Below are 17,953 nucleotides of genomic sequence, written 5' to 3'. Positions count from 1 at the left end.
AAATCAGCACACTGCTTTCAAATAATTTATTTTACACTTCCATAAAAGAAAAAAAAAAACACAACCACATTATTGTTCAGCAAGGTACAAAAAGTCAACTGTAAGTGAACCAGGCATAATTCATGAAAATTAATAAAATTCATTTTAAATCAAACCAAATCCAATTTGGTCAATGATTCCAGGCTATAGCTGAAAACGCTCGGTGTATCGTGTCTGCCATTTTGGCTCCTTAACTGAATATTTAATAATGTACATAATAATGTAATAATAATGTATTTTAAAATGTTCCAATGTCTTTTTCACGACACAAATTAAACCGTTGTGTGTTAAGTGTGACTCTTCTGCCTCTTCCAGAATCTCTTGACCTCACTGTGTCCATGAGGCGTCACCACCATGACCCTCTGTGGAGCATTCTGCCACACCAGCACCCCGAGGCCCTGGAGGAGTGGAAGGTAAAGGGTTAAGAGGAAGTGGCGAACAAAGAAAGTAGAAAAGTTGGGGCGAGTGGAGGAGACATGACTGCTGACCTGAGCTCGGTCCCGAAGTACTTCAAAATCAGCTTGTGACAGGAACTGGTTGTACAGCACTCCTAGAAATATGACATTATACACATTAGAGAACAAATAAGGAGAAGGAATGCAAAATGTCCCAAAACACACCTTCTGTGAACTGCAGTCTGTCTCGCTCTAGTTCCCACAGTCTGATCTGATCGGTCACTGTAGGTGGAAGAACTGGGGTCTACAAAAGGAGACAAAGAAATATAATTAATGTAAAGTACATGCAACATACAGGAGGGTGGGGCTTTTTTTTTTTTTTTAAACGTACCTGTTTAACCATGACTGGGTGTGCTCTGGTCCTCAGGAAGTGGATAATCTGAATTTCAAACGGCGCAAACACAAAGTTCATCAGCCCGTTTGATCCTTTCGGAAAATATGTGCACAGTAAATACTTCTTCCCTGAAGTCACCGTATGGGGTTTTTATACAACGCCTTACAGAAACCCACTGAAAAAGCGAGAGTGCGAGACGATGATAAACGAGGGATCTTTACAGACCTGCATGATACATGCGCATTATCTGAGAAACTAGCGCATCTTTTAGTGCATCAACGCAATGTCCATTTAACTAGCAGCATGAGGGATGGCCTTGAATCTTTAATACAAGTACAACAATGTAAATCATGAACATAAAATACAGAGCAGTACATGTACATTTAAAAAAATGTATTTCCTGTGTGTAAATGGCATTCCTAATACGTCTGCATGTGTTCGTCTGTAATCTGTGAAGACGTGAAGACCAGTAGAAACTGCAACGCCTTGAAAACTCTTCCACAAGAGCCTTGATCGTTACCTCTTCAAGGTAAAACTCGGCCTTCATGCACACATCCCAAGTGGCGTACAACTCGCTTTAATCCTGCTACGGCCCTGTGGTTCCATCCAACCGCACAGATGGCTGAAAACGAGTAAGTATCGCCCGGCGTGACATGAGCGTATTAATGAGCGCAGGAGAAGTATTACGCAATTCATAAAAACAGCATCGTGTGAAAAAAACAGACTCTCTCGTGTCATTAGTCATTGAATTAGTCATTATCTTCCTGAGTCACTAATCAATCACTCCGCTTCCTCGTTAAAATGCATTCCCTTTATTAACAGAACAGGTTTACAATGAGTCTTACGTTGTTTATTAGGAGCCAACATCGGTATTCTCTCAGAAAACAGCACAACGGCCCCTGAATTACAGCAACCATGCGCAGGGTTTAATTAGTTCATTTAAAAGAGGGAATTTTTCCTGGGATGGGGATAGAAGTTGAAAATGGCGGTCACGTGACGACGTACCTGCTGCGCGGTGATGCCGTTGGCAATGGCCTGCTGCACCGACTCCCTGGTGACCTGAGCTACCACCACGTTGGGAAATCGGTAAAGCATTTCGCTGAACAGGGCCACCAAGGCAATCTGCAGCTCAGAGTCTGAAAGGAAGAGGCGAAAAGCACTTTAGCTCTTGGCCTCAAGCAAGGCTGTAAGCTGAAAGGAAGATAAAAATAGTTTTTCAGAGAACAGAGTTCTCTGTTCATTTTTTAAAATGCATTAGTTATAGATATACATTTATACATTTTTTTTATTATATTGCATCATTAACTTATAAAAAGAATTATTTTTGTCTACTGTATTAGGTGCTGAGAAACTCAGTTCTGACTACTGAAAAAAAAAAAGTGAATTATGACAGTTTTTCTGATGACAAAATTACTTATGAACTAGAAAAAACTATAAAGTCGTACCTTGATGGACATGTAAATTAGTGCATTATATTATAAAGTGTGATATGAATGCTCAAAAAGACCACATTCAGAACATAATTATTACATTTACATTTACAGCATTTACCCTTATCCAGAGCGACTTACAACCAGCAGTTACAGGGACAGTCCCCCCCCCGGAGACACTCAGGGTTAAGTGTCTTGCTCAGGGACATGATGGTAGTAAGTGGGGTTTGAACCTGGGTCTCCAGGTTCATAGGCGAGTGTGTTACCCACTAGGCTACTACCACCCTGTCAGTCATGAGCAAAGCACCGTCCCCACATGAGCAAAGTACCGTCCCCACACACTGCTCCCCGGGCGCCTGTCATGGCTGCCCACTGCTCACTCAGGAGGACAAATTTCACTGTGTGCACCGTGTGCTGTGCTGCTGTGTATCACATGTGACAATCACTTCACAAAATGTGACTTAAACCTGAGTGGTTCACAAGCTAATACATACTTGTATAGGCGTACAAACGGTAGTTGGTTTCCACAACTATGAAGCCAACATCCCCAGTTCCTGAAGAGGCAGCTGCTGATGAAGAAGAGGAGGAGGAGGAGGTGTTGGCAGTGACCCCTGCAGCCAGAGTTATCGCCAGCCGGGTGGGGTAGTACCTCCTGGACTTCCTCTGGAACAACGGATTCACAGGGAACATGGAGTTAAAACCGGAGTCAAATTAACCAATTTCCACTCCATCCCCCATGCAGGTGTCATTTTCATTGCAATAATATGAATTTGTTAATCTGTGCCTCTATGATCCTTACCTTTCTCTGGAAGACCAGGCCAAACTCACGCAAGTGCTGCAAGAAGGTGAGGAGAGACTCACTCATGCCCTCCACAGAGTAATCCTACAGTAGAAGAGCATCAAATGAGCTCCAAACTGGTAAAGAGGGACCATAACGACTCTTCAGACCGTACTAGAAAATTATAATTACAACCAGGATCTCATTAATGTTTTACTGTATGTTAACTCACTCTGCCAAGCGTGGAAAAACTGAGCTGGAACAGAAAGGACAGGATCTCTACCAGGTCCATTCCTCTAGACTGAGCAGAAGAGAGGCAGATACAGAGGTGATGAATGATGATGTGCGTCTCAAATTACAAAGTGAAAAAAGTCCTGATCCCACCTGAGCTGTTTTGAGGTACTGCAGAGTGAAGTACCAGAGCTGAGAGGCTGTGTCCAGCAGCAGGAACTGAAAGCCCGCTGACGTTATGCAGGGGGCTTCACCAGCCTCACTACGGCAGGAAAGGATGGAGATGATTAAGGGGAAACGTTTATTATCAATGAACATTCTGCAACACAACTACATATTAGGAAAAAAAAGAAAGAAATTAGTTGTTTTAAGTCACATGGCAGTTTCTCTGCTTAATAACAGTGTAGTAACATAGTAATTATTACAGTTTGCAGAATTACACTATAATTATGTACAACAAAATACATTTTGATGAAAGACGATAAATGTCACTGTCACCTCCTCATGAGCCCAGCCTGTATGAGAAGCTGTGCCAGGTCCTGGCTCACTGCCGCGCTGGGTGAACCCACCATGAAGTGCAGGATGACCTCCCAGCGCTCCATGGCATAGCGGTCCAGGCTCTCCACGTCCCGCGCATGCCGGTCGGGGCCCAGACTGCAGCCTTCGTCTGCCCACGCTTTACCTCTGCACACAAAACACAATCAGCAGCGGACAAGCTAAAGACACGCGCACCTCCGGTTCTGCTTAGATAACGCAGAGATGCACAACCAGTCACAAGTCTGGACGCACCGACCCTGAGACTAAGAAAAATTCAATACAACAAACACGGTTATAACTTGTTTTGCATCAGGAGAAAAGTGACGTATGTTTGATAAATCTGTTTTTATCTTCATGGTAACTTTGGTCACTATTGTCATAGTCAAAAGCTGCTTCATGAGATTTACATTTACAGCATTTACCAGACGCCCTTATCCAGAGCGACTTGCAATCAGTAGTTACAGGGACAGTCCCCCCCTGGAGACACTCAGGGTTAAGTGTGATATGAATGATCTTGAACCTGGGTCTTCTGGTTCAGAGGCGAGTGTGTTAACCGCTAGGCTACACCGGATTAACACGAGTGAATGATAAGAAGTAGTTCAGTATAAACCTTCAGGCCTGTTAGAAACGTCCGCGTTGTCCAACTTAAGACAAGAGATTTGAAATTCTGTTAAACTCGGAGAGACGCAAATCTTCAACTTTTTGCTTTTTTTTTTTTCAGTTTTGTTTATTACATAATGTTATTTTGTAATTTCATAATGTTATAATCTTAATAACAAATGTGTAATTTCATAGTCCCGTGTGTTCAGTTTTGTTCTATAACGTAAGAAATAAGCAGGTGCATCCAAACTTTAGACTTGTAGTGTATATGTACGTTTTACAGAGTGCACATGAATTACCCTCCCAGCAGCGCTATCCTGAGGTTGTCCTTAAATACGGGGTTGAGCACTGTGCCCTGGAGGCCACCTGGGAGCTGCTGAATGTGCCACAAGCGAAGCCCAGTTAACACAGACACACACTGGTCGTGGTTCCTAACAGAAGAAGAAAACCCAAAAAGAATCAATCATCCAGAAAAATAACTCTAGAAACCGAGGGACCAACTCAGGAGAAAAGACGCTAAGGAGGTGTGACATGACCACAGGAAAAGATTTTTTTTAATACTCACTTCTGACTATCCTTTTTAACCCACAAAGCAACCGCAGCTTGTGGGAGAGGCTGTTCCAGAAACACCATGCGCATCACATAGATCTTCGCTAATGCTGGCAGCTCCCTATTTACCAAACAGGAAGAAAATGGCCGGGTTTGGTAGATTTTCATGGTACCCCTTCATTTGTAATCACAGCGTCATCTGACATAATCACATGAAAAAGCTGGAAACTTCTCCAGAGTGTTCCAGGAGGCATGGGAGAGATTCTGAGACTAACTGGCATGATCTGTGCTCTGGAGGGACCAAAGATGAGCTTTAACATGAAACACCATGATAAATCAAGAAATATCTTGAGATTATCAGACTTACAACTGAGAATTTTTGCAAAGATAAATTAGTCTTCATAACACCACTAATTAGTGTAAAATGCACAAATGACGAGGATTTAAAAATGGAACGTGCCATTGGTTTCATGTTGTTATCTAGAAATGTGCTACAAGAACTGGGGACTGGACTCAACTCTGTAAAGTAAAAGAGATTTTTCATTTTTTCATTGTGACACACTGCAGCACAGCACACAGTGAAATGTGTCCTCTGTATTTGACCATCACCCTTGGTGAGCAGTGGGCACCATGACGGGTGCCCGGAGAGCAGTGTGGGGACGGGACCTTCATCAAGGGGACCTCAGTGGTACCTTGGCGGATCGGGATTAATACCAGCAACCTTTTGATTACGGGTCCACTCCCTACCTGCCAGGCCACCGCTGCTCTAAACTAAAGAATGAGCTTGTTTCTCTACACACAATTGTGCAGCAAGCAGTTTAGGTGAATCTACACCTGACGTGGGGCACTGAAGGCGTTACAGCGTACAGAGCAGCAGCGTGGTGACGTGTAACGACGTGTAACGACCTGTACACCGCCAGGCAGGTGGCCGGGTGGTTGTAGAGACGGTCCAGGATCTCCGGGCTCAGCTCCTTCAGGAACTCGTGCAGGTTCTTACACTGCAGCTGCACTCGCAGCTTCATCTGCAAGGAGAGGACACGTACACGATGAGGAAGGCGGGAGTAGCAGGTTAGTCGGTAATAAAGTCGGGGACAGGTGTACCTTGAGTATGCGGAGAGGACAACGCTAACCACAGCGAGCGTTTCCAACCAGCCCGGCCGACGCCATGTTGGATTCATCACGTGACTTCAAATAACGCGAGGCGTGTCCCCCAGATCCCGCGAGACGACACGAACATTTTAAACGACCCAATTTTTCAGGACGTTATATATATTAGAGGTGGACATAGATTAATTTTCTTAATCTAGATTCATCTCATTGTAATCTAAATTCATCTAGATTAATCTATATTTTAAATTAATCTAGATTAATCTAGATTAAAATGGCTCATTTGAATTCTGCCGAAGGCATTCAGAATATGTGTGCTACCCAAATAATGACTAAAAGTAAGTCTTTGAGAACGAGTTTCTCAAGCCAGGTGGCGCATTAGACCAGGGGCTCATCTCCTGTTTCCAAAATGCATCAAAAACTGCTTGAGAAAGCTGTTCTACTATGATAATTGGTGATGAAAATAAATTATGTTCAATAAGATGTACTTGTGTTTACCAACTGTTTATTCAGTTAAATAGCTGCATCCACGTTTGATGTGGTAATTTCACAGTTCGAAGACTCGTTCTCGCCCCCTACAGTGCAATTCGGCTAGGTATACATCCGCGCTGAAATATCAAGGTGAAAGTCATCATAGTGTAGCGGTTCTTCTTCTGCGTTGCGGAACTTTTTGATTTCGTTTCTTGAACCACAAATGATGAGCTGACACCCAAGAGATTTTCTGTGCAAAAAAGCAAGGTCACGTCAGAACATCGCGTCACACATCGCGTCTTTCTGCACCTCTCTCTACAATATACAGTATTAAAAGAACATAAAAATATTCACAAAATAACACACATGCAAAATATTCCTAATATGTACATGAATTAAAATTAAAGAAATAACTTTTTGCACACAAACCCCACGCACCTCTCACAACTCACGCTATGTGTCCAAGAGACCTGAACCGGGTCTCAAAAACAAAATAAAAGTCTTTAGGAAATAAGAAACTAAAAGACACAAGAAAGAAGAAATGTACTTATAAATCTAGTGTAACCATTAACTCCGGCACAATAGCTTGCGTAGTATAGACCCAGCTCCCAACCCAACTTTGTGAATAGATTAACGGCGATATTTTTTTATATCGCCCGATAAGAGTCTCGTTAACGCAGCACGTTAACGCCGATAACGGCCCACCACTAATATATATATATATATATATATATATATATAAAATTTTCAGAAAGAAAAAAATAGTACACTTTGCACAAAGAACGTATGTGTATTTTTATTTTAAAGTACAAGACAAACATGAACATGTAAAGTTAATATACATCAAAGAATGAGGACTTCTTCTGAAATGTACAAGACAACGAGAGCTCTTCTCAAGAATCCTCTTTCTCTTGATACCTGAAAAACACAACAAACACATCTTTCTGAAATCGGAACTCTAAAACCTAAAAATGGTAATAATAATAATATTGGTAATGAAGTAGATGACCTGCAGTGGATACATGTGAAGAAGACTGTCTGGCCTTCATCAGCGGACCTCATCTGTCGAGTGTGATACACCATCCCCTCCTTACTGCACCGTGAACAGCGTCGGTCGGTCTAGCAGGGACAGGAGATAGGAGAGGACAGGACAGGAGACAGGACAGGAGAGGACCGCTGATCATCTGGCGCATTAGTCCGAGAATAAAGGCTCCAAAAAGGCAGAGATGTGAACTCACAATCGGCCCCTTCAATTCGGAATCCTCGCTGCTTTCGGCGGCCACGGTGGACTCTTCCAGCGGGTTGAACACGACTGAAGACTTGATGACTTGATCCGCAAAGTCTGAGCAGAAAAAAAATCAGAGCCACGAAATGTCATGTATCCCGACCAGAGGCCGAACAGCACGGCGGGGTTCAGCAGACGTACCCCGGACCGGTATGGCGAAGCCGCAGCGGCGGCACACGACGCAGTCCTGAGCTCCGGGTAGCGGCAGGATGTTCCCGCACTCGGGGCAGAAGTTCGGGTCTCCGCCGAAACACGACATGGCGCCAAAACACCGACCCTTTTCAGCCAATTCTTCTACTATTTACTGTCTCATAATGTAAAATTAATTTAGGGTTTAAACTGGAAACTAGTCGTTGGCATGATAAATAACTAGAAATGAAATAATTACTTACTGTCTGCACCCCAAAACACGTTAGTGCTTCAGGGGTCCCGCCCTCTTTCGTCGCGACCGTATGACGCAGGCGCGACGCGGACCCGTCGCTGTTGCCAAATCTGCTCATTCTGCGTCAATTTGGCTTGTTTTCGTAAAACACATTAGATATCCACGACCGACTGTTTTTATGTGTGTTCACTTACAAAAAAAAATTACGTTTCGAGCTCGAAAAAAGCCAAATCGCTCAGTCTGGAATTTTTTCTATTCCCCCCCCCCACAGACCTGTTTGCTTGTTTCTCCTCCGAGATCTGGCAACCCCCATCCTAAGCCAAGCAGTGTCAGAAATTGCAGCAAAAAAACTAGAAGGTAGTGTTTACATGCACTGTTGGCGTTAAAAACCAGCATCAAACTTAAACGTACGTTGTAGGTGCTGCACCTACGGCGAAATGTGTGGCTCCGCTGTTTCTTTTGAAAGGGTAGTTAGATGTTACTTCCGGCTGTCACTGACAGCCGCGTGGCTAGCGAGCTAGCAGTAGCCAACTAGCTACCGTCATTCAGGGCGAAATGACCCCAAATGATGCCGAATTTCGGGTTTTTATGCCGCTAAACGCATCTGTGCGCTGTAGTCCAACGTGAGGGTGTGGTGTGGCCCATACCACGAAGTTACGGAGAAAGCGTGATGTTTATGCACAGTTTGACAGGACTGGTTTGGTTATGAATTTGTGATAAACGTGAAACGATAATCCCATTAAGATGCTACAAGGCCTTGCTGACTAACCAAGAGGAAAATAAATGAATACAAGAGATAGGGATGGACTTGGGTTAGTGTTTGTGTCTGTTCCCAGGATGGCGGAGAACGACGTGGAGAATGAGCTGTTGGACTATGAAGAAGATGAGGTGGACGCAGCAGCTGGAGTCGGAGATGGGGCGATAGTGGGCGGTGCGGGCGACGCCCTGTCCATGAGGAAGGAGGGCGTGAAGGGCTCCTACGTGTCCATCCACTCCTCCGGCTTTCGCGATTTCCTCCTGAAGCCGGAGCTGCTGAGAGCCATCGTGGACTGTGGCTTCGAGCATCCGTCCGAAGGTACCGGACACGATCTGACGGTCGCCAGACCGGTCAGCCGTAATGTGAAGTAACCCCGCGATCGATCTCTTCAGTCCAGCACGAGTGCATTCCCCAAGCCATCCTCGGCATGGACGTCCTGTGCCAGGCCAAGTCCGGTATGGGGAAGACCGCGGTCTTCGTCCTGGCCACCTTGCAGCAGCTGGAGCCGGTGACTGGCCAGGTGAGCTGCACTCGCTTTCAAGAGGGTTCGAACACGGGAACGGGTTTAATAACCGTCTGCTTCTGTCTTCCAGGTGTCTGTGCTGGTGATGTGCCACACGCGTGAGCTGGCGTTTCAGATCAGTAAAGAATACGAGCGATTCTCCAAATACATGCCAACTGTCAAGGTAGAAACTGGACGGTCAAGGTATCGAAGGATGTCGTCCAGTGTCCTGCTCAACGTCTGCTTCTCGTCCCCCTGTTCAGGTGGCGGTGTTTTTCGGTGGGCTTCCCATCAAGAAGGATGAGGAGGTGTTGAAGAGGGAGAGCCCTCACGTGGTGGTGGGGACCCCGGGGCGAATATTAGCCTTGTCCCGCAACAAGAGCCTGAACCTGCGACACATTAAACACTTTATCCTGGACGAATGCGACAAGATGCTGGAGCAGCTTGGTGAGAGTTCTCCTCCCACTAAGTTCCTGTAGATCTGTGGGAGTCCATTGACGGTGGGGTTCTGCTGATAGTGGCCTAATGGTCCCAGGTTCAAACCCCACTTACTACTATCGTGTCCCTGAGCAGGACACTTAACCCTGAGTGTCTCCAGGGGGGGACTGTCCCTGTAACTACTGACTGCTTGAGCTTGAGTAGGCGCTCAAACGTAATTAACCATGAATTTTACGGATATCCATGAAAATAAAAACTGTGGGAATTTGATCAGACGCCATTCTGGATTAGGGGAGGAACAGTTGAAATAGTAATATTTTGTGATATCTGGTGAGACATTATCAGTACACAGGACTCTAGAATTGAAGTTCAAGTTGAACTCTTCTTAGTAATCGAAATTTAAGGACCTCTGTCCCTCTTTTCCACAGACATGCGCAGAGACGTCCAGGAGATTTTCCGCATGACCCCCCATGAAAAGCAAGTCATGATGTTCAGTGCCACCCTGAGCAAAGAGATCCGCCCCGTCTGCCGAAAATTCATGCAAGATGTAATTACATCTCTCCTCTCTATACCACGCCCACAACCACGCCCTCCACTGCATCTCCCTACCTACAAACCACGCCCCTTCTGTCAAAAGGGGCGGGGACTGCGGTGGAACCGCCTTGCCACCTGCCTGGTTCCACGATGTAGTCGAATGCATGGAAGCGTGCTCTTCAACCGTGGTCGCCCTCAGTTGGCACTGGCAGGAGTGATGGGCAGAGTCTATGAGAAGAGAAATGGCGCCCGATGGACTTTAAGCATCATGCCCCGCCTCTTTTTTTAAAAACAAGGAGCTTGCCATTCTAAAAAAACAACCTGCCACATTATGAAAAATCCCTCTCTTCAGCACTAGCATAAAACATGGTGAACGGCGTATTAAAATCTTATCAATATCAGAACGTAAGGACCTGAAAGCTCTAGAATGTAAGACACCATCTGCACCATCTGGACCCAGAACCAGCGTCCCACCGTCCCACCGTGGGCAGCATCAGTCTATTAGTTAGCCTGGCTTATTAAGAGAGGTTCCCGGCTCGGGTGGAAGTGGGGGGACCCGGGGCTGCTGGGATGGGGGGGTCTGGAAGGCAGCGCAGCCCTGCATCTGTAATCAGGGCGAACGTCGTGGGAAGGGGAGGTGGGGGCTCGGTCGACTGCTGGGCGTGGGTGGGCGTGGCCGCTTTCCGGGATTCGAACCGGCAACCTTCTGATTACGGGGCCGCTTCCTTAACCGCTAGGTCACCACTGGTGGACATGTGACTCCACTTCTTCTGCCCGGCGAGAAGCAACATGTGATGGAACGGTTCGGTTCTTTCATTTGCCTTTGCCGGTGCACTCATTGTTAAATCTGGTGCATGTAGGATCAGTGTGTGTGTGTGTGTGTGTGTGTGTGTGTGTGTGTGTGTGTGTGTGTTGTAGTTAAATACTCTGCCCAGTTCCAGGTCTGTTCCACCGTGGTTATTAAATACATTTTGGGGGAAGGTGAAGCAGGGGTGTAGTGCAGATCTACAGAAACTAGATTCGTTAGCTAGGTGTGAGTGTCTGTGTGTGAGAGTGTGTGTGTGTGTGTGTGTGTGTGTGTGTGTGCTAACTCATCTGTGGGATGGGAGGGTGTACCTAATGCCCGTCCTGTCTCTCCCCCTCATTTCCTTTCTTATTTCCCCTCATGTCCCGTGTACAACGTCCCTCTTCTACCTTCTCACGCAACACACACACACACATCCATCCACCTGTCACACACTTCCTTCCTGACGTCTCTCCCTCGTTCTCCTCCTGCACACCTCCGCTCTACCTTTCCCCGTCCCTGCACCCCCCGGTCGCTCGTCTCAGCCGATGGAGATCTTTGTGGACGACGAGACCAGGCTGACGCTGCACGGCCTGCAGCAGTACTACGTCAAGCTGAAGGACAACGAGAAGAACAGAAAGCTCTTCGACCTCCTGGACGTGCTGGAGTTCAACCAGGTAGGAGGTTCAGCGGCCGTAACAACGCTATTAAATCCGCGTATCCGTTTCCGGGACTTTAAACTGATGATGCTCGGCGTACCATCACGTGCGGTGGAATAAACTGGGACTCGCTCCTCCTTCTGTGTTAGGTGGTGATCTTCGTGAAGTCCGTGCAGCGCTGCATCGCTCTGGCTCAGCTGCTGGTGGAGCAGAACTTCCCCGCCATCGCCATCCACCGTGGGATGCCGCAGGAGGAACGGTAGCGTGGCGGAACCCTGAAGTCCGCCTCCGCGTCGACGAAACCCGCTAAAGGCCCCTTTCATTCTGTACCTTCAGACTGGCGCGCTACCAGCAGTTCAAGGACTTCCAGAGACGCATCCTGGTGGCCACCAACCTGTTCGGCCGAGGGATGGACATCGAGCGCGTGAACATCGCCTTTAACTACGACATGCCGGAGGATTCCGACACGTACTTACACCGGGTGAGTGTTGGCGAGTGTCGGTGTGTGTTGGTGAGTGGCGGTGAGTGTTGGCGAGTGTTGGTGTGTTGGTGTGTGTTGGCGAGTGTTGGTGTGTGTTGGCGAGTGTCGGTGTGTGTTGGCAAGTGTTGGTGTGTTGGTGTGTGTTGGCGAGTGTTGGCGAGTGTCGGTGTGTGTTGGCGAGTGTCGGTGTGTGTTGGCGAGTGTTGGTGTGTTGGTGAGTGTTGGCGAGTGTTGGTGAGTGTTGGCGAGTGGCGGCGAGTGGCGGTGAGTGTCGGCGAGTGTTGGTGAGTGTCGGCGAGTGTCGGTGTGTGTCGGTGTGTGTTGGTGTGTGTTGGCGAGTGGCGGTGAGTGTTGGCGAGTGGCGGTGAGTGGCGGTGTGTGTTGGCGAGTGTTGGCGAGTGGCGGTGAGTGTTGGCGAGTGTCGGTGAATGTTGGCGAGTGGCGGTGAGTGTTGGCGAGTGGCGGTGAGTGTTGGCGAGTGGCGGTGAGTGTTGGCGAGTGGCGGTGAGTGTTGGCGAGTGGCGGTGAGTGTTGGCGAGTGTCGGTGTGTGTTGGTGAGTGTTGGCAAGTGTTGGCGAGTGTCGGTGAGTGTTGGCGAGTGTCGGTGTGTGTTGGCGAGTGGCGGTGAGTGTTGGCGAGTGTTGGTGAGTGTCGGCGAGTGTCGGCGAGTGTCGGTGAGTGTCGGTGTGTGTTGGTGTGTTGGCGAGTGTTGGTGAGTGTCGGTGTGTGTTGGTGTGTTGGCGAGTGGCGGTGAGTGTTGGCGAGTGTTGGTGAGTGTCGGTGTGTGTTGGCGAGTGTTGGCGAGTGGCGGTGAGTGTTGGCGAGTGTTGGTGAGTGTCGGCGAGTGTCGGCGAGTGTCGGTGTGTGTTGGTGTGTTGGCGAGTGTTGGTGAGTGTCGGTGTGTGTTGGTGTGTTGGCGAGTGGCGGTGTGTGTTGGCGAGTGTCGGCGAGTGTCGGTGTGTGTTGGTGTGTTGGCGAGTGTTGGTGAGTGTCGGTGTGTGTTGGTGTGTTGGCGAGTGGCGGTGAGTGTTGGCGAGTGTTGGTGAGTGTCGGTGTGTGTTGGTGTGTTGGCGAGTGGCGGTGAGTGTTGGCGAGTGGCGGTGAGTGTTGGCGAGTGTCGGTGTGTGTCGGCGAGTGGCGGTGAGTGTTGGCGAGTGTTGGTGAGTGTCGGTGTGTGTTGGTGAGTGTTGGCGAGTGTTGGCGAGTGGCGGTGAGTGTTGGCGAGTGTCGGCGAGTGTCGGCGAGTGGCGGTGAGTGTTGGCGAGTGTTGGTGAGTGTCGGCGAGTGTTGGCGAGTGTCGGCGAGTGTCGGCGAGTGTTGGTGAGTGTCGGTGTGTGTTGGTGTGTTGGCGAGTGTTGGCGAGTGGCGGTGAGTGTTGGCGAGTGTCGGTGTGTGTCGGCGAGTGGCGGTGAGTGTTGGCGAGTGTTGGTGAGTGTCGGTGTGTGTTGGCGTGTTGGTGAGTGTTGGCGAGTGGCGGTGAGTGTTGGTGAGTGTTGGCGAGTGTCGGCGAGTGTTGGTGAGTGTCGGCGAGTGGCGGTGAGTGTTGGCGAGTGGCGGTGAGTGTTGGCGAGTGTCGGCGAGTGGCGGTGAGTGTTGGCGAGTGTTGGTGAGTGTCGGTGTGTGTTGGCGTGTTGGTGAGTGTTGGCGAGTGTTGGCGAGTGTCGGCGAGTGTTGGTGTGTGTCGGCGAGTGGCGGTGAGTGTTGGTGAGTGTCGGTGTGTGTTGCCGAGTGTTGGTGAGTGTCGGCGAGTGTCGGTGTGTGTTGGCGAGTGTTGGTGTGTTGGTGTGTGTTGGCGAGTGTTGGTGTGTTGGTGAGTGTTGGCGAGTGTTGGTGTGTTGGTGAGTGTCGGCGAGTGTCGGTGTGTGTTGGCGAGTGTTGGTGTGTTGGTGTGTGTTGGCGAGTGTTGGTGTGTTGGTGAGTGGCGGTGAGTGTTGGCGAGTGGCGGTGAGTGTTGGTGAGTGGCGGTGAGTGTTGGCGAGTGGCGGTGAGTGTTGGCGAGTGGCGGTGAGTGTTGGCGAGTGGCGGTGAGTGTTGGCGAGTGGCGGTGAGTGTTGGCGAGTGTCGGTGTGTGTTGGTGAGTGTTGGCGAGTGTTGGTGAGTGTCGGTGAGTGGCGGTGAGTGTCAGCGAGTGTTGGTGTGTGTCGGCGAGTGTCGGTGAGTGTTGGCGAGTGTTGGTGAGTGTCGGCGAGTGTCGGTGTGTGTTGGTGTGTTGGCGAGTGTTGGTGAGTGTTGGTGTGTTGGCGAGTGTTGGTGAGTGTTGGTGTGTTGGCGAGTGGCGGTGAGTGTTGGTGTGTTGGCGGTGAGTGTCGGCGAGTGGCGGTGAGTGTCGGCGAGTGGCGGTGAGTGTCGGTGTGTGTTGGCGAGTGTTGGTGTGTTGGTGAGTGTCGGCGAGTGGCGGTGAGTGTCGGCGAGTGTCGGTGTGTGTCGGCGAGTGTTTGGCGAGTGTCGGCGAGTGTTTGGCGAGTGTTTGGCGAGTGTCGGCGAGTGTTTGGCGAGTGTCGGCGAGTGTTTGGCGAGTGTTTGGCGAGTGTCGGCGAGTGTTTGGCGAGTGTTTGGCGAGTGTCGGCGAGTGTTTGGCGAGTGTCGGCGAGTGTCGGCGAGTGTTTGGCGAGTGTTTGGCGAGTGTCGGCGAGTGTTTGGCGAGTGTTTGGCGAGTGTCGGCGAGTGTTGGTGAGTGGCGGTGTGTGTTGGTGAGTGTCGGTGTGTGTCGGCGAGTGTCGGCGAGTGTTGGCGAGTGTTTGGCGAGTGTTTGGCGAGTGTCGGCGAGTGTTTGGCGAGTGTTTGGCGAGTGTCGGCGAGTGTTGGTGAGTGGCGGTGAGTGTTGGCGAGTGGCGGTGAGTGTTGGCGAGTGGCGGTGAGTGTTGGCGAGTGGCGGTGAGTGTTGGCGAGTGTCGGTGTGTGTTGGTGAGTGTTGGCGAGTGTTGGTGAGTGTCGGTGAGTGGCGGTGAGTGTCAGCGAGTGTTGGTGTGTGTCGGCGAGTGTCGGTGAGTGTTGGCGAGTGTTGGTGAGTGTCGGCGAGTGTCGGTGTGTGTTGGTGTGTTGGCGAGTGTTGGTGAGTGTTGGTGTGTTGGCGAGTGTTGGTGAGTGTTGGTGTGTTGGCGAGTGGCGGTGAGTGTTGGTGTGTTGGCGGTGAGTGTCGGCGAGTGGCGGTGAGTGTCGGCGAGTGGCGGTGAGTGTCGGCGAGTGGCGGTGAGTGTCGGTGTGTGTTGGCGAGTGTTGGTGTGTTGGTGAGTGTCGGCGAGTGGCGGTGAGTGTCGGCGAGTGTCGGTGTGTGTCGGCGAGTGTTTGGCGAGTGTCGGCGAGTGTTTGGCGAGTGTTTGGCGAGTGTCGGCGAGTGTTTGGCGAGTGTCGGCGAGTGTTTGGCGAGTGTTTGGCGAGTGTCGGCGAGTGTTTGGCGAGTGTTTGGCGAGTGTCGGCGAGTGTTTGGCGAGTGTCGGCGAGTGTCGGCGAGTGTCGGCGAGTGTCGGCGAGTGTTTGGCGAGTGTCGGCGAGTGTCGGCGAGTGTTTGGCGAGTGTTTGGCGAGTGTCGGCGAGTGTTTGGCGAGTGTCGGCGAGTGTCGGCGAGTGTTTGGCGAGTGTTTGGCGAGTGTCGGCGAGTGTTTGGCGAGTGTTTGGCGAGTGTCGGCGAGTGTTGGTGAGTGGCGGTGTGTGTTGGTGAGTGTCGGTGTGTGTCGGCGAGTGTCGGCGAGTGTTGGCGAGTGTTTGGCGAGTGTTTGGCGAGTGTCGGCGAGTGTTTGGCGAGTGTTTGGCGAGTGTCGGCGAGTGTTGGTGAGTGGCGGTGAGTGTTGGCGAGTGGCGGTGAGTGTTGGCGAGTGGCGGTGAGTGTTGGCGAGTGGCGGTGAGTGTTGGCGAGTGTCGGTGTGTGTTGGTGAGTGTTGGCGAGTGTTGGTGAGTGTCGGTGAGTGGCGGTGAGTGTCAGCGAGTGTTGGTGTGTGTCGGCGAGTGTCGGTGAGTGTTGGCGAGTGTTGGTGAGTGTCGGCGAGTGTCGGTGTGTGTTGGTGTGTTGGCGAGTGTTGGTGAGTGTTGGTGTGTTGGCGAGTGTTGGTGAGTGTTGGTGTGTTGGCGAGTGGCGGTGAGTGTTGGTGTGTTGGCGGTGAGTGTCGGCGAGTGGCGGTGAGTGTCGGCGAGTGGCGGTGAGTGTCGGCGAGTGGCGGTGAGTGTCGGTGTGTGTTGGCGAGTGTTGGTGTGTTGGTGAGTGTCGGCGAGTGGCGGTGAGTGTCGGCGAGTGTCGGTGTGTGTCGGCGAGTGTTTGGCGAGTGTCGGCGAGTGTTTGGCGAGTGTTTGGCGAGTGTCGGCGAGTGTTTGGCGAGTGTCGGCGAGTGTTTGGCGAGTGTTTGGCGAGTGTCGGCGAGTGTTTGGCGAGTGTTTGGCGAGTGTCGGCGAGTGTTTGGCGAGTGTCGGCGAGTGTCGGCGAGTGTCGGCGAGTGTCGGCGAGTGTTTGGCGAGTGTCGGCGAGTGTTTGGCGAGTGTTTGGCGAGTGTCGGCGAGTGTTGGTGAGTGGCGGTGTGTGTTGGTGAGTGTCGGTGTGTGTCGGCGAGTGTCGGCGAGTGTTTGGCGAGTGTTTGGCGAGTGTCGGCGAGTGTTGGTGAGTGGCGGTGTGTGTTGGTGAGTGGCGGTGTGTGTTGGTGAGTGTCGGTGTGTGTTGGCGAGTGTTGGCGAGTGTCGGCGAGTGTTTGGCGAGTGTCGGCGAGTGTTTGGCGAGTGTTTGGCGAGTGTTTGGCGAGTGTCGGCAAGTGTTGGTGAGTGGCGGTGTGTGTTGGTGAGTGTCGGCGATAGAAAAAAAACGTTTTTTTTTACGTTGGTCTTCCCTCAGGTGGCGCGAGCTGGCCGGTTCGGGACTAAGGGCCTGGCCATCACCTTCGTGTCGGACGAGGGCGACGCCCGCACCCTGAACGACGTGCAGGACCGCTTCGAGGTGAACATCAGCGAGCTCCCCGAGGAAATCGACATTTCCTCGTACAGTGAGTCTTCCGTCCGACCCGTTTCACCAGCGCAGCTAGAACGGTGTGACGGGGCTCAACGTCACTTCTCTTTCATTCTTTTCAGTTGAACAAACTCGGTGAAGACGTCGAGTACGAAGAACGCGAGATATCAGTGCGGCTTGTGCATGGGATTAAAGAGCGACGCGACGGTTCTAGTAGTCACGGTTCCGGCTAATCGTCCACTTTTCGGATGTATAGGCGCATGTTGTATTTTTTTTGTCTTTTTTTTTCATGTGACATCCACGTTTTTCACGTTTGATTGTTTAAATTTGCTGACTGGCTGTATTATTGTTTGAAATGGTTTTCCTTTTTAATATTTTACTTTACGGAAGTTGATATCCTAGCGTGGTTCACGAGGATTCAGGATTTAAGGAACATGTTTATAGTGATGCGACCTCGCTTCTCTTGTTCTGTAGCACTTGTTGAACACGAATAAAATAGTTTTGTCTACTTCTCGGTCCGTGTACCCATGTATTTCACGGGCCAGACGTGCTCGCCTTCTCCTTCTCTCACAAGGCCTGCGCTTTAATACGCTGACAGCCGACTCTGCAGACGTCCCGAAGAGAGGAACATGGACAGCGAGGTGGACGGGAAGTTCTCTGACCTCCGAAGAAAAGC

General features: G+C 50.3%; 3 protein-coding genes across 4 annotated transcripts; 1 reads left to right on the top strand and 2 right to left on the bottom strand.

Annotated features, from left to right (window-relative positions):
- Nucleotides 1–81: 81 nt before the first annotated feature.
- gtf2h4 (general transcription factor IIH, polypeptide 4) lies at nucleotides 82–6,137 on the bottom strand. Its single transcript, XM_028964230.1, has 14 exons — nucleotides 6,055–6,137; nucleotides 5,860–5,975; nucleotides 4,970–5,074; nucleotides 4,704–4,835; nucleotides 3,766–3,951; nucleotides 3,421–3,529; nucleotides 3,269–3,337; nucleotides 3,058–3,141; nucleotides 2,753–2,921; nucleotides 1,834–1,964; nucleotides 826–873; nucleotides 660–738; nucleotides 528–589; nucleotides 82–437 (listed from the first exon to the last, which is right to left on the bottom strand). The coding sequence occupies exons 2-14, from the start codon at nucleotides 5,973–5,975 to the stop codon at nucleotides 327–329; spliced, it is 1,401 nt and encodes a 466-aa protein (XP_028820063.1). The 5' UTR covers nucleotides 6,055–6,137; the 3' UTR covers nucleotides 82–326.
- A 1,168-nt stretch (nucleotides 6,138–7,305) lies between these two features.
- polr1h (RNA polymerase I subunit H) lies at nucleotides 7,306–8,368 on the bottom strand. 2 transcript variants are annotated; one of them, XM_028964470.1, is made up of 5 exons: nucleotides 8,209–8,368; nucleotides 7,958–8,124; nucleotides 7,770–7,873; nucleotides 7,541–7,650; nucleotides 7,306–7,449 (listed from the first exon to the last, which is right to left on the bottom strand). In XM_028964470.1, the coding sequence occupies exons 2-5, from the start codon at nucleotides 8,073–8,075 to the stop codon at nucleotides 7,425–7,427; spliced, it is 357 nt and encodes a 118-aa protein (XP_028820303.1). In that variant the 5' UTR covers nucleotides 8,076–8,124; nucleotides 8,209–8,368; the 3' UTR covers nucleotides 7,306–7,424. The 2 variants fall into 2 exon arrangements, with proteins under 2 accessions (XP_028820303.1, XP_028820304.1); XM_028964471.1 differs by having other exon boundaries at nucleotides 7,958–8,120; nucleotides 8,209–8,366.
- Nucleotides 8,369–8,510: 142 nt separating this feature from the next.
- On the top strand, nucleotides 8,511–17,788 carry ddx39b (DEAD (Asp-Glu-Ala-Asp) box polypeptide 39B). The gene is made up of 10 exons (XM_028964557.1): nucleotides 8,511–9,273; nucleotides 9,348–9,475; nucleotides 9,549–9,641; nucleotides 9,721–9,904; nucleotides 10,324–10,442; nucleotides 11,759–11,890; nucleotides 12,022–12,131; nucleotides 12,209–12,353; nucleotides 17,167–17,314; nucleotides 17,400–17,788. Exons 1-10 carry the CDS (start codon nucleotides 8,982–8,984, stop codon nucleotides 17,414–17,416), a joined length of 1,368 nt encoding a protein of 455 aa, XP_028820390.1. The 5' UTR covers nucleotides 8,511–8,981; the 3' UTR covers nucleotides 17,417–17,788.
- Nucleotides 17,789–17,953: the final 165 nt, after the last annotated feature.

Source organism: Denticeps clupeoides, chromosome 20 (genome assembly GCF_900700375.1).
Source record: "Denticeps clupeoides chromosome 20, fDenClu1.1, whole genome shotgun sequence".
NCBI lineage: Eukaryota > Metazoa > Chordata > Actinopteri > Clupeiformes > Denticipitidae > Denticeps > Denticeps clupeoides.
This window is presented reverse-complemented; position numbering and strand designations above follow the sequence as displayed.